The sequence below is a fragment of the Eulemur rufifrons genome, chromosome 14, assembly GCF_041146395.1.
Source record: "Eulemur rufifrons isolate Redbay chromosome 14, OSU_ERuf_1, whole genome shotgun sequence".
Taxonomy (NCBI): Eukaryota; Metazoa; Chordata; class Mammalia; order Primates; family Lemuridae; genus Eulemur; species Eulemur rufifrons.
Genome location: NC_090996.1, coordinates 18,107,504 through 18,122,559, shown reverse-complemented (window position 1 = coordinate 18,122,559; position 15,056 = coordinate 18,107,504). Strand labels below are relative to the sequence as shown.

Sequence of the window (15,056 nt, the reverse complement as noted above, 5' to 3'; positions counted from 1 at the left end):
GGGAACAAAACGGCAAAGACCTTCTATCGCGGAGCTCGCAGCCTGCAAACCAGCAAGCAGGGGAACAAGGAAAACCCTGGCAGGGGGTGTCAGGTGCTACAAAAAATAGCAACAGGATAAAGTGTGACCAGGACGGGGCGTGTGGGCTGTGCACATTTAAATCAGGTGACCAGGGAAGGCCTCACGGGAGCATTCCAGGCAGGGGCACAGCACGGACAGATGCCGTGCGGTGGGGCTGAGCACAAAGTGTCCAGGGATGGAAAGGAGGGCCACGTGGCAGAGGAAAGAGAGGGCTCCGTGACAGAGAGGGTGCCTGTGTGGCCCTGCCATGGCCCCCCATGCTCCTGCTCTGCTGTCTCGGGCCCCAAAGCGCTTTCAGCTCCCTGCTACCGAAAGGCATCACTGCCTGTCGCGTTGGGCTCCCCCAGAAGTAGACCCAGTGACAAGGATTTGGGGACAGATAGTTAACTGGGGAGGGGGTGCCAGCACACATGGGGGGTGGGGAGGAGGAGTGAGACAGGGAAGGGAGGAACCAGTACAGGGTGTGTTGACAGGCAGGTCCCTGCTGAGGGTACCTGGCACCCAGTCCCGCTGGGGCCCTCTGAGAGGTGCTGCAGAGCACACCCTGGCGCTGTCTTACCCAGGGGCAGGAAGTTGGGGTCTTCAGCCACCAACACCCACCAGCTCCTGCCAGCCCAGCTCCCCCCCCAACCCGTGGGAGACAAAGCACACGGGTCCGAGAGAGCAGGAGGAGGGTCCAAGAGAGCAGGAGGAGGGTCCGAGAGAGCAGGAGGAGGGTCCGAGAGGGCGGGAGGAGGCCCCCAGACTACACACGAACCACCAGCACTGAGCACATCTGTCCAGGGCATCACAGCACCTGCTTGGACTCCAGCGGCTGCCTGGGTGTGATCCCGGCTCTGCTTCCTCCGTCTGGGTGGCCTGATCCCTGGGGGCACTGCCAGCTCTGACTGTCTTCAGTCTTGGAGACAGCCACACAGACCTAGGGCCCAACTCCACCTCCACCACTGTGCAAGCTTACATGTCTTAATTTCTCCGAGCCTCAGTTTCCTCATCTGTAACTTGGGGCTAACATACCAATGGCATAGGGAGGTCCTGAGGATGAAGTTAAACGCCTGGGGCTCAGGGCCTGGCACACAACTCATGCTCCATGAACAGCAGTTGTGATGGCTGACTCTGGCCTAGGGCTGCTGCTGTCTCTCCTCTCTCAAGAGGAGATTGGTCATTGATCGTTCTTGGGCCCCACAGGTATAGGGGACCAGGTAGGACGGGCTGGGGTGTGGCCAAGATGTGAATCAGAACAGCCCAGGCCCCACCTCTGTTGCCACCGACTGCGGCAGGCCTGGGAGGCAGATGGAGGTCAGGCAGTGGCACAGCTGTGGTTACGTGGGGCCTGCTGCACACACAGGCACGGGGACGTGGGACGGACCAAGGAGGACCGCGCCCCTCACAGCCCAGAAGAGACTGGAGCTGCTACCGAGGTGTAGGCTGGTGCCAGACCAGGGAGCGGCTCTGGGTGGAGCCAGGAGAAGAGCAGGGGGAGGCGAGGTGGATACAGCGGGAACACTGAGCTCACTCTCTGCAGGGAGGGCTCGGAAATCCCAGATTTCAGGGCACTGGTGTTCCGAGTGGCTTCATCAGAAGAGGAGGTCTGGGAGGAGTTCTGCCTAAGGATAACTCCAGCTTGTGAAATCCACCCAGCCAGCCATCTGCCTATGTCTTTCCACTCATCTTCCTTCCCTCCCTGTCTCCCTCCCTCCATCCACTAATCTATCCACCTAATTATCAACCCACTCATCCACCCATCTATCCACTCATCTATCCACTCATCTATCCATCCACCCACCCACCCATCCACTCACCTATCCATCCATCCATCCATCCATCCACCCATCTATCCATCCATCCACCCACCCAGCCACCCACCCATCCACTCACCTATCCACTCACCTGTCCTGCTATCCACCCACCCATCCATCCACCTATCCATCCATCCATCCACCCACCCATCCATCCACCTATCCACTTACCTATCCATCCATCCACCATTTATTGCCACCTGTTCCCAGCTGGACTCTGAAGACTCATGTGACCAGATATAGTCCCTGTCCCTGAGGAGTCACCTCCTCTAGCAGCTGTCACCAATCCCACAGTGGGTCCTCTTTTTGCTCAGTGCCATGACAGAGCCCCAGAAGGAAATCTCGCTTCAGCCTCTTTATCATGGTTCTGAGAAGCACGGGGCCTGATGGCACTCAAACTTGGTTCCCATCTGGGTTTCACGTGCTGTGATCACGTCAGCCCAAGGCAACCTCATGCCCCATAAAACATTAAAATGTCCCAGAAATTCCAACTCAGTGGGGTCCGAACTCTGCCTCGCTCAGCCTGCCCCTTCTGCCCCACAGCCTCCCGGAGCACCTCTGTCAGACCACTCACTCCACTTCTTGACTGGGGGCCCTGTGGCCATTGAGGCCAGGCCCTGCACTTCAGATTGCCAGTGGTGGCAAGAGGTGACCCCGTGTGCACTGACCTCTCCCGGAAGTACTTGATGGCCTCAGGGTCTATGAAGGTCGGCTCCTCTCGGTAGCCCTGCTCAAAGACCTTGCGCTTGTGCCGGAACTCAATGACCGTCTTGGTGTAGGAGTTGAGCGTGGTGACAGAGGCTGCCATGCAGCAGGTAAAGGAGCCCCATGCCAGGCTGCCAAGAGATCAGGAGAGAGATGCCATGGTGAGGGTGGGCAAGGGACAGGAAACATCCCCCAGCCACCAAACATTCATGTATCCCTGCTCGGCTGCCTCCTCTGGGCCAGACCCTGAGCAGGTGCGGCCGTAGAGAACAGACTTGGTCCCTGCCCCACTCACAGGCTGGTCTGGGGACAGAATGATCTGCACATTGTGACAGTGATAAGACAGAGTTCATTACGGGGTGGCACAAGGAGAGCACATCATGCCGTCCAAGGGGGCTGGCAACAGGGAAGGTTACCCAGGATACAGCAATGCTCGTGCTGGGTCTGGTAGGGTCACTGGGAGCTGGCCAGGGGACAGGGCCTTCCAGGAGAGGGGAGCAGCGTGTGCCAAGGCCCGGAGCCGTGAGACAGCAGGGAGCCTTCCACTCCTGTCGGAGGCTTGTACTGGAGCGAGGATGCACGAGATTAGTTGGAGTTGATGATGGAGAAGGAGATGCGAGCTTGTTTTCCGTGAGCGCTAAATCACCTTTGTTCCCCTGTGCCCTGGGCAAGATGCTTACTCGGACTCACGTTCCTCATGTCCATTTTGACGGACATACCAATAGCACGACCCCAAAGGCTTGTTTCAGGGGTTAAAGATGATCCATTGACATGTTAGCCCAGTGTCTGGCACAGGGTAGGCACTCAAGAAACGCATGCCGCCATTATCACCGTTACTAGGAACGTTCTTCCCACCTATTTCTATGGGACTTGGTTTGCAAGCTCTCCCTGTGAGAGGTGATGTTATAATGACCTGCCTGGCTCTTTCCTCTGCACCTTTCTGTCTCCACAGCTGCCCTCACCTGGTGCGTGCTGAGCCCCGCCCCATGCTGGAGAATATATCCCGTCCACATCTGGAAAGACGGGAAAGGTGGGAGTGGAACGAGCGGTTCCAGTTCTAGGCATGGCCTCCGGCCTAATCCCCCTGACCGAGACCACGCATTCACATTTAGTTCCAGGAGTGGGGTGCCTTCCTGGCTCCAGTTTCTGGGTCCCCGTCTTCCATCTCTGCCTTGGTGACTGGTTTCCCCCAAATCAAGGGCTCAATTTTGCTGTTCCAGCCCTGCCCTGCCTGAGCACTCCAGGCCTCCCCTGCTGCTGGTGCACGCAGCTGGTCTCTGAACGTCACCCCCCCACCCCCGCATTCCCCACGGTCAGGGCAGCCCACCGCTCTTCCCCTCGTCAGCCTCCGAGCACCCCAGGGGAAGCAAGGGAAAATCTGAGGATTCAGCCCTTCCCAAAGGGATCGGCGATAATCATGTTATTTCCCTTAACACCTAACCCATTAATAGATTTTCCTGATATTCTGAAGAGGAGGAGCTAATTTAGATCTTCTGGAAGCCCTGAGTGTCTGTAATGGACAGTTTTGGGGTGTCAGCCTGGCCCCTCTAAGAACTTCTCTGTTCACCAAAGGGTCCAGTATGTGACCCACTCCCTGTTCAAAGACGACTGGACACCGGCTGAACATCTGGCCAAAGCTGGTCCCGTCAGACACTCTCTCCCGAGCAGGGAAGCTGGAGATTCTAGTTCAGTCTGGGATGCCTCTTTGAACCAGCATGGTGGAAACTCAGAACCTGAAGATGGAGAATGCAGAAGGAGGCTTTCTCTGGCATTCTGCGACGACGTTGGTTTTGCCTGGCCCGCATCTGTTCTTCCTTCCGGGGACAGCACCCTGAACCTGCTAAGGGATCACCCACCCTTCCTCGAAGGCCACGTGGGCTGGCCCCACCCCCACCCTCTCCTGGAGAGCACATGACCTCGGCCTGGCCAATGAGAGTGCTGCTTCCCTCCGGCCACAGTAATTGGTTCAGGGACAGGCATGGGACCCAAGTCAAACTTGTGACACTCACTCCCAGGACTTTGGGTGAAGCTATTGGGAAGCAGAGCTCCTCTTTCTTCTGGGGTACTAAGCTAGTGGGATCTGAGCCAGCCGTTGATGGGGACCCTCTTGCCACCCGCTGGCCTGAGGATGAAGCTGACCCAGGAGAAAGCAGAGCCTTGGAAAGCAGCCAGATCTCCAAGCTGAAGCCATTATCCCCGGACTCTTCATCATGGGAGCCCACATTCCTTTTTCTAAAAAAATTGTTTTCCCCTTAAGCCAATTTGAATTGGGTTTCTGTCAGTGGCAGAAAAGTTCTTATACGATTACTTTTTATGAATTATCTTCTTTTGCATAAGTTAGCCGAAGTGAATTTCTAGTCTATATAGCCAGAGATTTTAACCATGGCCAAAGCTGACTCTCAACCCCGATGGCCCAGGCAGGGGATAGAGAAGGCTGGTCCCTTCTCACCCTTGAATGTCACCCCCTCCCTTTATGGGCTGTCCCCTCCCCATCACTGTCACCTGTCCTTGTTTAATTTCATCACAGCCTTCGTCTCATCACACCCTGTAATTCTCTTGTATCTTTTTCCCCCTTTCATGTATGTATCCTTTGTTTTTCAAGTAAAATTTTCATATTGAGATAACTACAGATTCACATTGCAGCTGTGAGAAGTAATACAGAGAAAGATCCTGTGGACACTTTAGCCAGTCGCCCCCAGCGGTAACATCTTGCAAAACTAGTGTCATAAAATATCACAGTATCACAAGAAGGATACTGATATCAGCACAGTCAAAACACAGACCACTGTATTTTGCCCGGTTGCCACTTTATAGCCACACCTACTTCCCTCCCGACCTCTCCCAACTCCTGGAAACCATGATTTTTTTCTTCATTTCTATAATTTTACCACTTTGAGAATTTTATGTCAACGAAATCATACAGTATGTATGTTTGGGATTGGCTTCTTCCACTCAGTATAATTCTGTAGAGAATCAGCAAAGGTGTGTGTATCAGCAGTTTGTTCCTTTATACTGAACAGTATTCCTGCCAGCAATGTATAAGCGTCACCACTAGCTGTTAGTACCTAGAACAGTGCCTGGCACATAGTAGGTGCTCTGTAAATTCCTGTAGAATGAATGAGTGAATTAACAAATACAGATAAAATAAAAACAGATTGGTAAAAACAGATATGAAAACAATGTTCTGGTTTTAGTGGGGGGCGTGGTTCAGGGCTACACCCATAAGCCCTCATCTCCCCAATCCTCTCACCCTCCTCCTCGAGGTGCCCACACAGGGCACAGTTTGAAAACGCTGGGGCTGGAGCACCTGCTGGTGTTGGCAGCTTGCATTTCTGAGCTGGTGCAGTGAGGCACGTGGGTGGCTGGCCTGGTTTTCAGAGCCAAGAGCAAGAGTGGACACCAAGGGGAGGAGGGGGGAGAGCGGTGATGGGGGAGGAGGGCGCTGTCAGCCCCCTCGCCATCCCCCGGGAGCTGCAGGGGCAGAGGGGCACGGGGGCAGAGGGACACGTGGACGCCACCCTGCACTGTACTCCAGGCCCTGCTCCGTGGGAAAGTTGTAACTGATCACTAAGGGAGGCCTCGCTGCCTGAGGCCAGAGGGGCACAGACTCTGGTGTGGGACAGGGCCCGGCACAAATGCCTGGGTGCCACGCCACCCTCAGGGCCCAACAGCTGGTGAGACTGGGAGCTGAGTGGCGGCAGGCTCTGAGGGCCCAGCTGGTCCCTCCATGGAGCCAGCAGGGCACCCTTGGGTGGCCACACCCCTGTCCCCAACCCTGGTCTCAGAGATAAGGAGGCCAGAGCCACCTGCCTCGGGGAGGATGAGTAAGAGCAAGCTTCCTGCTGACCACACAGCCTCTCAGCAATGACACCAGCTACCTGTCCCCCCATGGTCTTTGGGGCTGAGGCTCTCACAGGGTCACAGTGGTAGACCCGTGTCCCTAAGGGATGAGCCTAAAGAAATGCCAGCCAAGCCCTGCAGAGACAGGAGAGGTGGCCTGGGGTCCCCAGAGAGGGAAGAGACTGGCCTCCTGTCTCCACAGGGTTGTAGGGACTAGACAGGAGGGGCGGGTAGCAGTGAGGCCACGTATTCCATAGGGACAGGGGCCCGGAAGCAGAGAGGCACCACCAGGACAGGAAGGAGAACTCTCCTGGGACACAGCCCAACTTGCCACTCTCTTGCTGTGTGATGTGGGCCAAAATACTTAACCTCTCTGGGCCTTCCAGCTCTTAGGATCTGCTACCACAGCTCCATGATGTCCCACTGCCCTCAGTCTGCAGAGTGAATGCTCAGGATGGGGTGTCACTGTGCATGTTGGGGTAGAAGGGGCCCATTTCCCACCCCCTGCCTTTGATCAAATGCAAAACAGAAGCAGAAAGTGTTTGTCCAGGACTAGCTTTCTACTCTCCCGCCATCAGCAGGGAAGCTGAGGTGTTGACATTCCAAGCAGGGGCCACAAACTCAAATTCCTGCAGGGTCAGGCAGATGACTAAGTGAGGGAAGTGTGGGAAGTGTAAGGCAATAGGGAGTGGAGGGGACTGGGGCAAACTGGAGAGCATACACCCCATGCAAAGGGGCAGCCGTACTCAACTCTCGCCGCCTGCTGCCACAGGCAGTGCTGGTTACACAGGGACAGATCTGCCCATGGTCAAGACAAACCAGGAACCTGGATTTTGTGTAAAATGTTGCCTTTTTAGATAGGTGTTAAGAACAAATACAAACTTTTATAAAAAACAGTGGAAGGTCAAACAAAACATCGGCAGCTGGGTTCGGCCTCAGACTGCACGGAATTTGCAGCCTCTGAGGATCAATGTGTGACTTTGGACAACAGAATTAACCCTGTCTGAGCCTGTTTCCTAAGTGCTCCACATGCATCAGGTCACTTACCCCTTGTGGTCACCAGTCCCCAAAGATGCCCCGCCCTGAGCCACCTCTCCACCGGCTCACGCTTCCCGTTGCATCTGGCCCTGTCACTTACAGAATGCAGCAGAAGCAACACTGTGTGGCTTCTGAGCAAGGTCATAAAACCCTGCAGCTTCCACCTGGGTGTCTTGGAATGCTTGCTCTTGGGACTTTCTCCCCAGGGACTCAGCCTCTGTGCTGTGAGGAGTCACTCTGGCTACCAGCCACCGCCAGTCACCACCGGCCATCACCAGCCAGCACCAGCTGCCAGCATCGCGAGGGGCCCTCTCAGATACCCCCCAGTCATGCCCTAGTGGCTCTAGCCCCAGCTGACATCCGACTGACGCTGCGGGGTTAGACCCCAGCAAGCACCACCCAGCCGAGCCCAGTCAACCACCCAAACCATAAGCGACAATAATAAATGTTAGTGTTAATCCACTAGATTTTGGGGCATTATGTTACACATCAATAGCGAACTGGAACGCTACTCATGAGAGCCCCACGAGGCAGCAACTTGGGCTGTCCCCATTTTACAGCTGAGTACAATGAGGCACAGAGAGGGTGAGTGCCTTGGCTAAGGTCCACAGGGGGAGAGGGTTGGAGTCAGGACCTGAACCCAAGCTGCCTGATTCTGGAGGCCACACCCTCACCCGCCCCTCCAGGCTGCCTCTGCCGCCCGGCAATGGGCATCAGGGTGAGATGGGGACCTCCGAGCTCCTCAGAACCTGTTTGTTCCTCCTCCCTGCTGGGCCGGAACGCAGAGGCCGGTGCTGTCTCTCCTCAGAGCCTGTCTCCTCTCTGGTACCGGGGCGGGAGCAGGGAAGGCTCTGGGGCCAGAGTTTTGACAAATGGCCTCACACATATTAAGTGAGAGAGATGACATGGCGCAGCCCCCGCAGGGCCACAAATGTGAGGGATGAAAATGGAGCTGATCCATCTTGCAGCTCAGTGACAGGGGGAAACGGATCAGCTCTTAGAGGGGCCGCACGGTGGGCCCCGGCCTTTAACAAGTCCCGTGGGAATCGGTGCCCCTCAGAGGCCAGCACCGAGGGAGCAGAGGGGCAGGGAGGCTTCCAGGGAAGGAAAGGTGCCCATGGCCGACACCGGCAGGCTCCGTTGCAGACACAGGGGCTTCTGGGAAGAGAGGCCTAGGGGAGAAGGCCGTTTTCACTTAAGGCTGTGGGACCCAGGGCAAGTGGCCCAACCTCTCTGAACCTTAGTTCCACATAGACAACAGGAGTTTCTTGCATGTGTTAAATTTCATGTCAGTAGCAGCAAGAAGAGCTGGTGTTTACAGAGCACTCAGGCGAACCTCCTGTTTCAGCCTCCCAAAGTGCTGGAGTTACAGGCCTGAGCCACCACGCCCAGCCCATTCTCTCTTCTGATAGCAGCTCACTCCATCACCCCTGCCAATTTTCCATCAGAGACCTCTCCTCCTTCTCCCTCTGTCCAGAGTTTGGGTGGGGCCACGCCCTTCCCTGGACCACCTGACTCAGGCCAGAGCAACTGGAGCATCTCAGCCTTCCCAGGGTCTAAACCATTGGTTCAGAGATAGTCACATGACTTAAGCTAGACAAATGAAAGTCATAACCAGAATTTTAGCTTGAAATATTGGAAAGAAACCCCGTCTCTCTGTTGATACTATTACATTTGTTAAGATGTAGGCCCGGAACTGGGTGTGGTGACCATTTTTGCTAGCGCTTAGGGAAAATCTGCTTGAGAATGAAGCCAACATCAATGCAAAAGGAACAGTGACAGGAAAAGGGGAGAGAATGACTGAATTCCTGAAGAAATCACCTGATCACCTGGATCCAGCTGTTCCTGAAGCAGACCTTGTGGTAGCTCACCCAGCACCTGCTCCACCTGCTCGCCATTTGGGAATTTTGGACTCATTCCTGGCTTCAGAGGTGGGCCTGGCTGGGCTGAGCTAATAAGCTCATGACATTCCCCCAGCCGCAGTGATGATTCAGGAGACAGAAGATGACCTCAGCCCATCAGAGGGAAGCTTGGGTAACTAGTCTGTGTTAGAAAGAGAAGTCCTTTCTCTCCTGTATGTGCACCAGCCTCAGGAGGAGCTTTCTCACCCTCAAGGGGGAAGCCAGCCCAGGGACAGAGTTACTATGTAGAGAGGACCACACTCGGAGGATCACAGAAGAACAGAACTCGGCCCTGGTGACGCCAGTCGCTCTGGATCAAACGGGCCCTGACGTCCACATCTCTCTGTGCTTTTCCCTTTCATGGACCAGCGTATCTCTTTGCTTAGACCGATGTGGGTGGACTTTTCCGCTGCAACCCGGAGTTCCCTACGGGGACTTCTCAGTTACATGAACTAATAATAAACACCCCTTGCTTATTTAAGCTTGGGATTCTACCATTCGCAAGCAAAAGAAACCTGACTAATTCCGCCTTTCTCGTGCACACCCTGCTCGGAGGTGCTGACCCACTCCCAGTATTCAGGGCCCTCCCTGGGGTCCTCCCACCCCATCAGACCGCCCAGAACCCTCCACGGCTCTCCTGACTCCAGGTCTTGCCAGCTTCCGTTCTCCCTTCCAGAGCAGGTCGCTAAGGCAGGGGTCGGCAAAGGACCAGAGAGTAAATATTTCAGACTTTGCTCCCTGCTCAGGCTGCCGTGGCAGTGTGAAAGCAGCCGTAGATAATACGCAAACAATGGGGCTATCTGTGTTCCAAGAAAAATTTATTTATGGACATTGAAATTTGAATTTCATATTATTTTCCCATGTCACAAAATAGTATCATCTTCTGATTTGTTTTCAAGCATTTGAAAATGTAAAACCCACCCTTAGCTCGAGGGCTGCATAAAAACAAGTGTTGGGCTGGATGTGACCAGCGGGCCGTGTTCGCCAATCCCAGCTCTAGGGTCTCAAAACACCTTTGGGCGGTTACTGCCCCCCCACCCCGCCTTCTCTGCCCTCCCCGACTGGGCTGAGCTGCTGAAGTGGCAGCAGGCCACAAGGCTCTGTTGCCTGAAGGTCAAAAGCCACTTACCAGAAGGACCACCCGTAGTCCCAGGAATGGGGTCTCCAGTCTTCGGGGCCGAGGCTCACGGTGACCTGGAACACCTGCGTGTACATCATGTGGGCCACCATTCCCAGGAGGCCTGCGGGGCAGGGAGCAGAACAGGTGTCAGGAAGCAACAAAGGGCTTTTCTAGGCTTTTCCTGCCTCCTTGTTAGTGCTGGGGGAGAACAGGGACCCCTGGGAATGAGAGAATAGCAGGAACAGAGCATGGGAGGCCACAGGGGCAGTTTTCTGAGCTAGGCCAAGGAGCTTGAGTTCGGGCCAGAGGGCCAAGGGAAGCCCTGGAAAAATTTAAGCAAAGGAGACACAGAGTCAGATCTGTGTGTGCATCAGCAAACCTTTTCCGTACAGAGCCAGAAAAGGAAATACTTTAGGTTCCGTGGGCCAGGTGGTCTCTGTTGCAGCTACCCAAGTCCACTGTTGTAGCACAAAAGGAGCCACAGACAATACATAAATGAAAGAGCTTGGCTGTGCTCCAATAAAACTTTATACACCAAATAGGCATCGGGCCAGATTTAGCTTGTGAGTCGTAGTTTTCGCACACCTGTGTTAGAAAGTCAATTTGAGGGAAGCAGCCTAGAGATTGTTTTCCAAACTGCAGGTCTTGAATCATTAGACTAGCGGGTCACGAAATCAGCTTCATGGACTTTTAGTGCAACCAGCATAACAAAAAAAAAAAAAAGGAATGTGGAATGGGATGGGACTAGCTGATACTATCCAATGCAGCAGGAGGAAATATTGTTTCGTGAAACTTTCCGCTTCTATCCATGTGTGGGTGTGTGTAGTGATTGTATTCATAATATGAAATGTCTTTTCTGTGGCTCCCAAACCCACTGGCTTGGAGAACTCTGGTCCCAGAGGGTCTGACCGGGAATCCTCTCCCACCACGCTGTCCCCTTGCTGCCCTGGGCAAAGCCCTTCACCCCGCTGAGCCTCAAATCTTTCAATCGGAAGATGAGGATCACGACAGGTATGGTGGAGAGTCAGCGAAAGGAGGTAAGGCAGACTTAGGTTTCTGGCAGTCCCTTTGCTGGGCTGGACCCTGCCCTCCAAATCCTCAGTTGCTGCAGCTTCTCCGATTCCTTCCTCACTATACCCGTCCAGATGCTCTCTGAGTTATTTGACCTCTCAGTGCCGTGGTTTCCTCACGTACAACATGGGATCATGGTAGACACAGGAGCATCCACTGACGAAGGAAAACATTCATGAGAAAGCCCACGGCCTGTGTCAGGACAGTAGGGCCGTAACAGTATTTTACTATAAAATCTCCCGGCTAGACCCAGAAGCTGGACCCAGCCTGGTGGCAGAATAATTAATTTTCCAAATTCTTCATTTAGAAAGGCATTGATTCTTAAATTGAATTCTGTTTATCGCCAAATATGAAAAGCCATGCCTTAAGAAAATTCAATACATGAAAATTACAATTCACTCAAAGATACCTGGGTGGAACTCTCTGCATTTTAAAGATTCTGCTTCAAAAATCTGGCCCTTGTCCACATTCCTAGAAGCACGTTTGTTCTGCAAAGCGAGGTCCATCCCAAGCATCTGTCCTGCGAATCCTCGGTAGAAAGGATCATTTCCAGCTCAGCTGAATTAAAAAGTGACTTTCTGCTGAGTGACTGCACCTCCCAAATTAGGGACGACTGAATGAATGAGACTTTCCTGCTGCTGCTATTACTTCCTGGCTCGGACGCACCCCAGGAAAGCCACAGCTGTAAACATCTCTTTGTGGTTTCCAGAATCTCCCAACTGGAGTGGACAGGTAAGTATCACCTCTCCTGGACCCTGGGGGACCCTGAAGGACATTGAGGGCTGTGGGATGTTGGCCAAAGGGCCAGCGCTGGTGCCACCCAGGGCAGGAAGAGATGCCTTAATTCCCAGCCCTGCTCTCCGTGGGTCAGACTGGGGAAACCGAATTCTGTCGCCCAGCCCAGGGGGCCGGCGTGGGCTCAGAATGAAGAGACCATGTGCACCAGAAGGTGCGTGATGTCACTGGCATACGGACGGTAAATAATACTATGTGCCTAGAAGACACCACCTGGAGAGAGACTGTAGGAAGAGAGGGGGCAGGTGCCAGGAAGGAGGCAACATCTGGCGCTCCAGCAGAGTAAGAGGGACAGCAAAGGACGCTCAGAGGCCGGGGAAGGGAATTAGGAGGAAGACCAGTGCGGGGTCGCCAGCTGGGACAGGTCGAGAGGACACCAGATAGTGACAGAGGGTGCTTTCGAAGCCTCATGCTGCCTGGAAAAGCAGGAAAATGGGTGACAGCTGGAGAGGGCCTGGGGTTCAGAAAGGGATTTTAAAGATGGGAGACGGAGAATGTTTCCATGCCCATCCAGAATGATCTAGCAGGAGAGATGGATGGTGCAGAGGAGCGAGAGGGCGACGGTGGAAGCAAGGCGGAGAGAAGACAAGCAGGTGGGGGAGGTTCCCGAACACAGGGGGCTGATTTTTGACCGGTGTCGGGATGCCTCGCCCAAGGGAGCCCGGGCGGGAGAGCCTGCGAGTGAGATCCCAGTTCCTGGGTAGATTCGCTTCCCTCTTCTCCAGCAAGCGTGAGACAAGGTCACCAGCTGAGAGTGAGGCGGCAGATGGGCGGCGAGGGGGGAGCGAGGAAAAGGTGTGAAACAGTCTTTTCCAGAGTGGAAAAGCACGAACACAGCGAGCAAGTGCATGCGGCGTGCGGGCCAGCGTTGCGTGCCATGTGAGACTGTGCTCGGGAATTTAAAGTGAGCCCAGCGAGCAAGGCTGTGGCATCCAGGTGGGGAGAGAGGAGCCGGCCTGGCAATAGGTCTGGAAGACACACGGGACTGCCAATTCGGGGTTCCCCACATCACCTCTTGTTTCATCGCTGGGGGAAGGGGCGGCAGGTTCCTGGCTATGCCTCGAGGTGGGGTGGACCAGCACCCCGGTGGCTCCTCCTGAGGGATCCCTCTCCAGCCTGGCCCTGCTGCCAGGTAAGGACACGGAGCACAGTGGCCGTCTGAATCCCAGACTCCTCGTGCCACCGACCTGGCTCTCCCTGGCAGGGTTTAGATGTTTTATGCGGATGCCATGCTCCATTTCATTGAGATATCAGGGAGGTAGCTGGTTAATTAATTTATAATAGGGTTTATTATTAAAGATGCTAAGTTATTACTGAGAACACGTGGAGAGCGCTCATGTCTAAATAAATATTCTTGTAGATGTCGGGCACGGAGCTGGACGTGCCAACATTCCAAGCGTGTCAAGTCGGGGACGTGAGCCACAGAGGGGCTGGCGGGGAGCTGGGGGAAGCTGGAGCCGGATGAGATGGGGCAGGACGGTCGCAAAGGGAAACCCCTGACAATCGGTTAGTCGCTGAGCAAACACTAAGTGTCTGCTGTGTACCAGGCTTTTCTCCTGGGGAGACGTAGGCTTCCCTCCCAGTGCTCCAGCGGGATGGGAGGGACGGACACACGAACTGGGTGCCACTGTGTGTCACAGCAGCCAAGAGGGGAGGTCCAGGGCTCTGGGGGGGGGGGGAAGGGAGGTGAGAAAAGGCCCCTAGAGGAGGCAATACCCAAGCTGAGAGTTGAAAGTCAGAGGGAGGAGGACGGCAGGGCAGGCAGGGAGGCGCATGCAGAAGCGCTCAGGCAACATGGTTGGGTGTGGCTGTCACAGGCAGGCGGGCCACGTGGGAGGTGAGAGGTGCTACTGGAGGTATAAACAAGGACACTTCCTGAGAAGTCCTAAGCCATGGGGGGGGGGGAGGCTGGACTTTACCCCAAGGGCAGGAGGCAGGAATTACATCATTGGAAATCACTGGAAGGGGCGGAGGTGGAACGAGCATCAGACATGCTTGGTGAAAGCCCCCTCTGGCTGCTGGGGGGGCAGCGGGCAGGGTGTCCGGGGCCGGGCAGCTGCAGTCCCCCCAGGCAGGCCGGGGTGCTGAGATGCAGGCACCACGGAGATGGATCACATCCTGGCAAACCTTCAGGCACTGGGGAGCCTGGGCTCAGGAATGGGGAAGGACTCGGGGCGACTGGGAGCAACTGGGAGAAGCTGTGGGGACTGACCCAATTTACATGAGCCCTGGAATGAGCTCCCGCAGAAAGAAAACCTTGAAATCCTAAAGCCTGGTATTCCATGACACCAGTCAGCTGGGGGCAGGTGAAAAAATAAATCCCTCATGTACACAGATCTAAAATATCCAGCTGCTGGTCACGACAGAGACCAAAGGCCAACTCGTCCTCGTGCCCCGCAGCCTGGGGGACCCCACATGGCCAGGTGCACCTGCACTTAAAACCAGCCCGAGAAGCTGAGCTGATGCTATGTTTAAAGCTTGCCCAGACCTATTTTTAAAGAAAAAGCTATTTTTAGCCACTCTCTCGAGAACCCACAGCCTCTCTTGGTAGCATATTTCAGGGTTTAAAAAGTTCCTCCTTACACATAACCTAAATCTTTCCAGCTCCAATTTGAGCCAATTTCTTGCTTTGCCCTGTGAGGACGAGGGAGGTGAGCCGGCTGGTGTCATCCTCAGAGGAGCCTTTCGGGAGCACAGCAATTACCCAGG

At 54.7% G+C, this 15,056-nt stretch overlaps 1 protein-coding gene across 3 annotated transcripts in view; it reads right to left on the bottom strand.

Annotated features, from left to right (window-relative positions):
• GSG1L (GSG1 like) overlaps positions 1-15,056 on the bottom strand; it is a 185,268-nt gene that overhangs the window by 21,448 nt on the left and 148,764 nt on the right. For all 3 annotated transcript variants that reach the window (XM_069486679.1, XM_069486680.1, XM_069486681.1), the window contains 2 exons: positions 10,491-10,602; positions 2,546-2,713 (listed from right to left, as the gene is read on the bottom strand). In XM_069486679.1, coding sequence (XP_069342780.1) covers positions 2,546-2,713; positions 10,491-10,602 — 280 coding nt within the window. The remainder of the gene's footprint in view (positions 1-2,545; positions 2,714-10,490; positions 10,603-15,056) is intronic.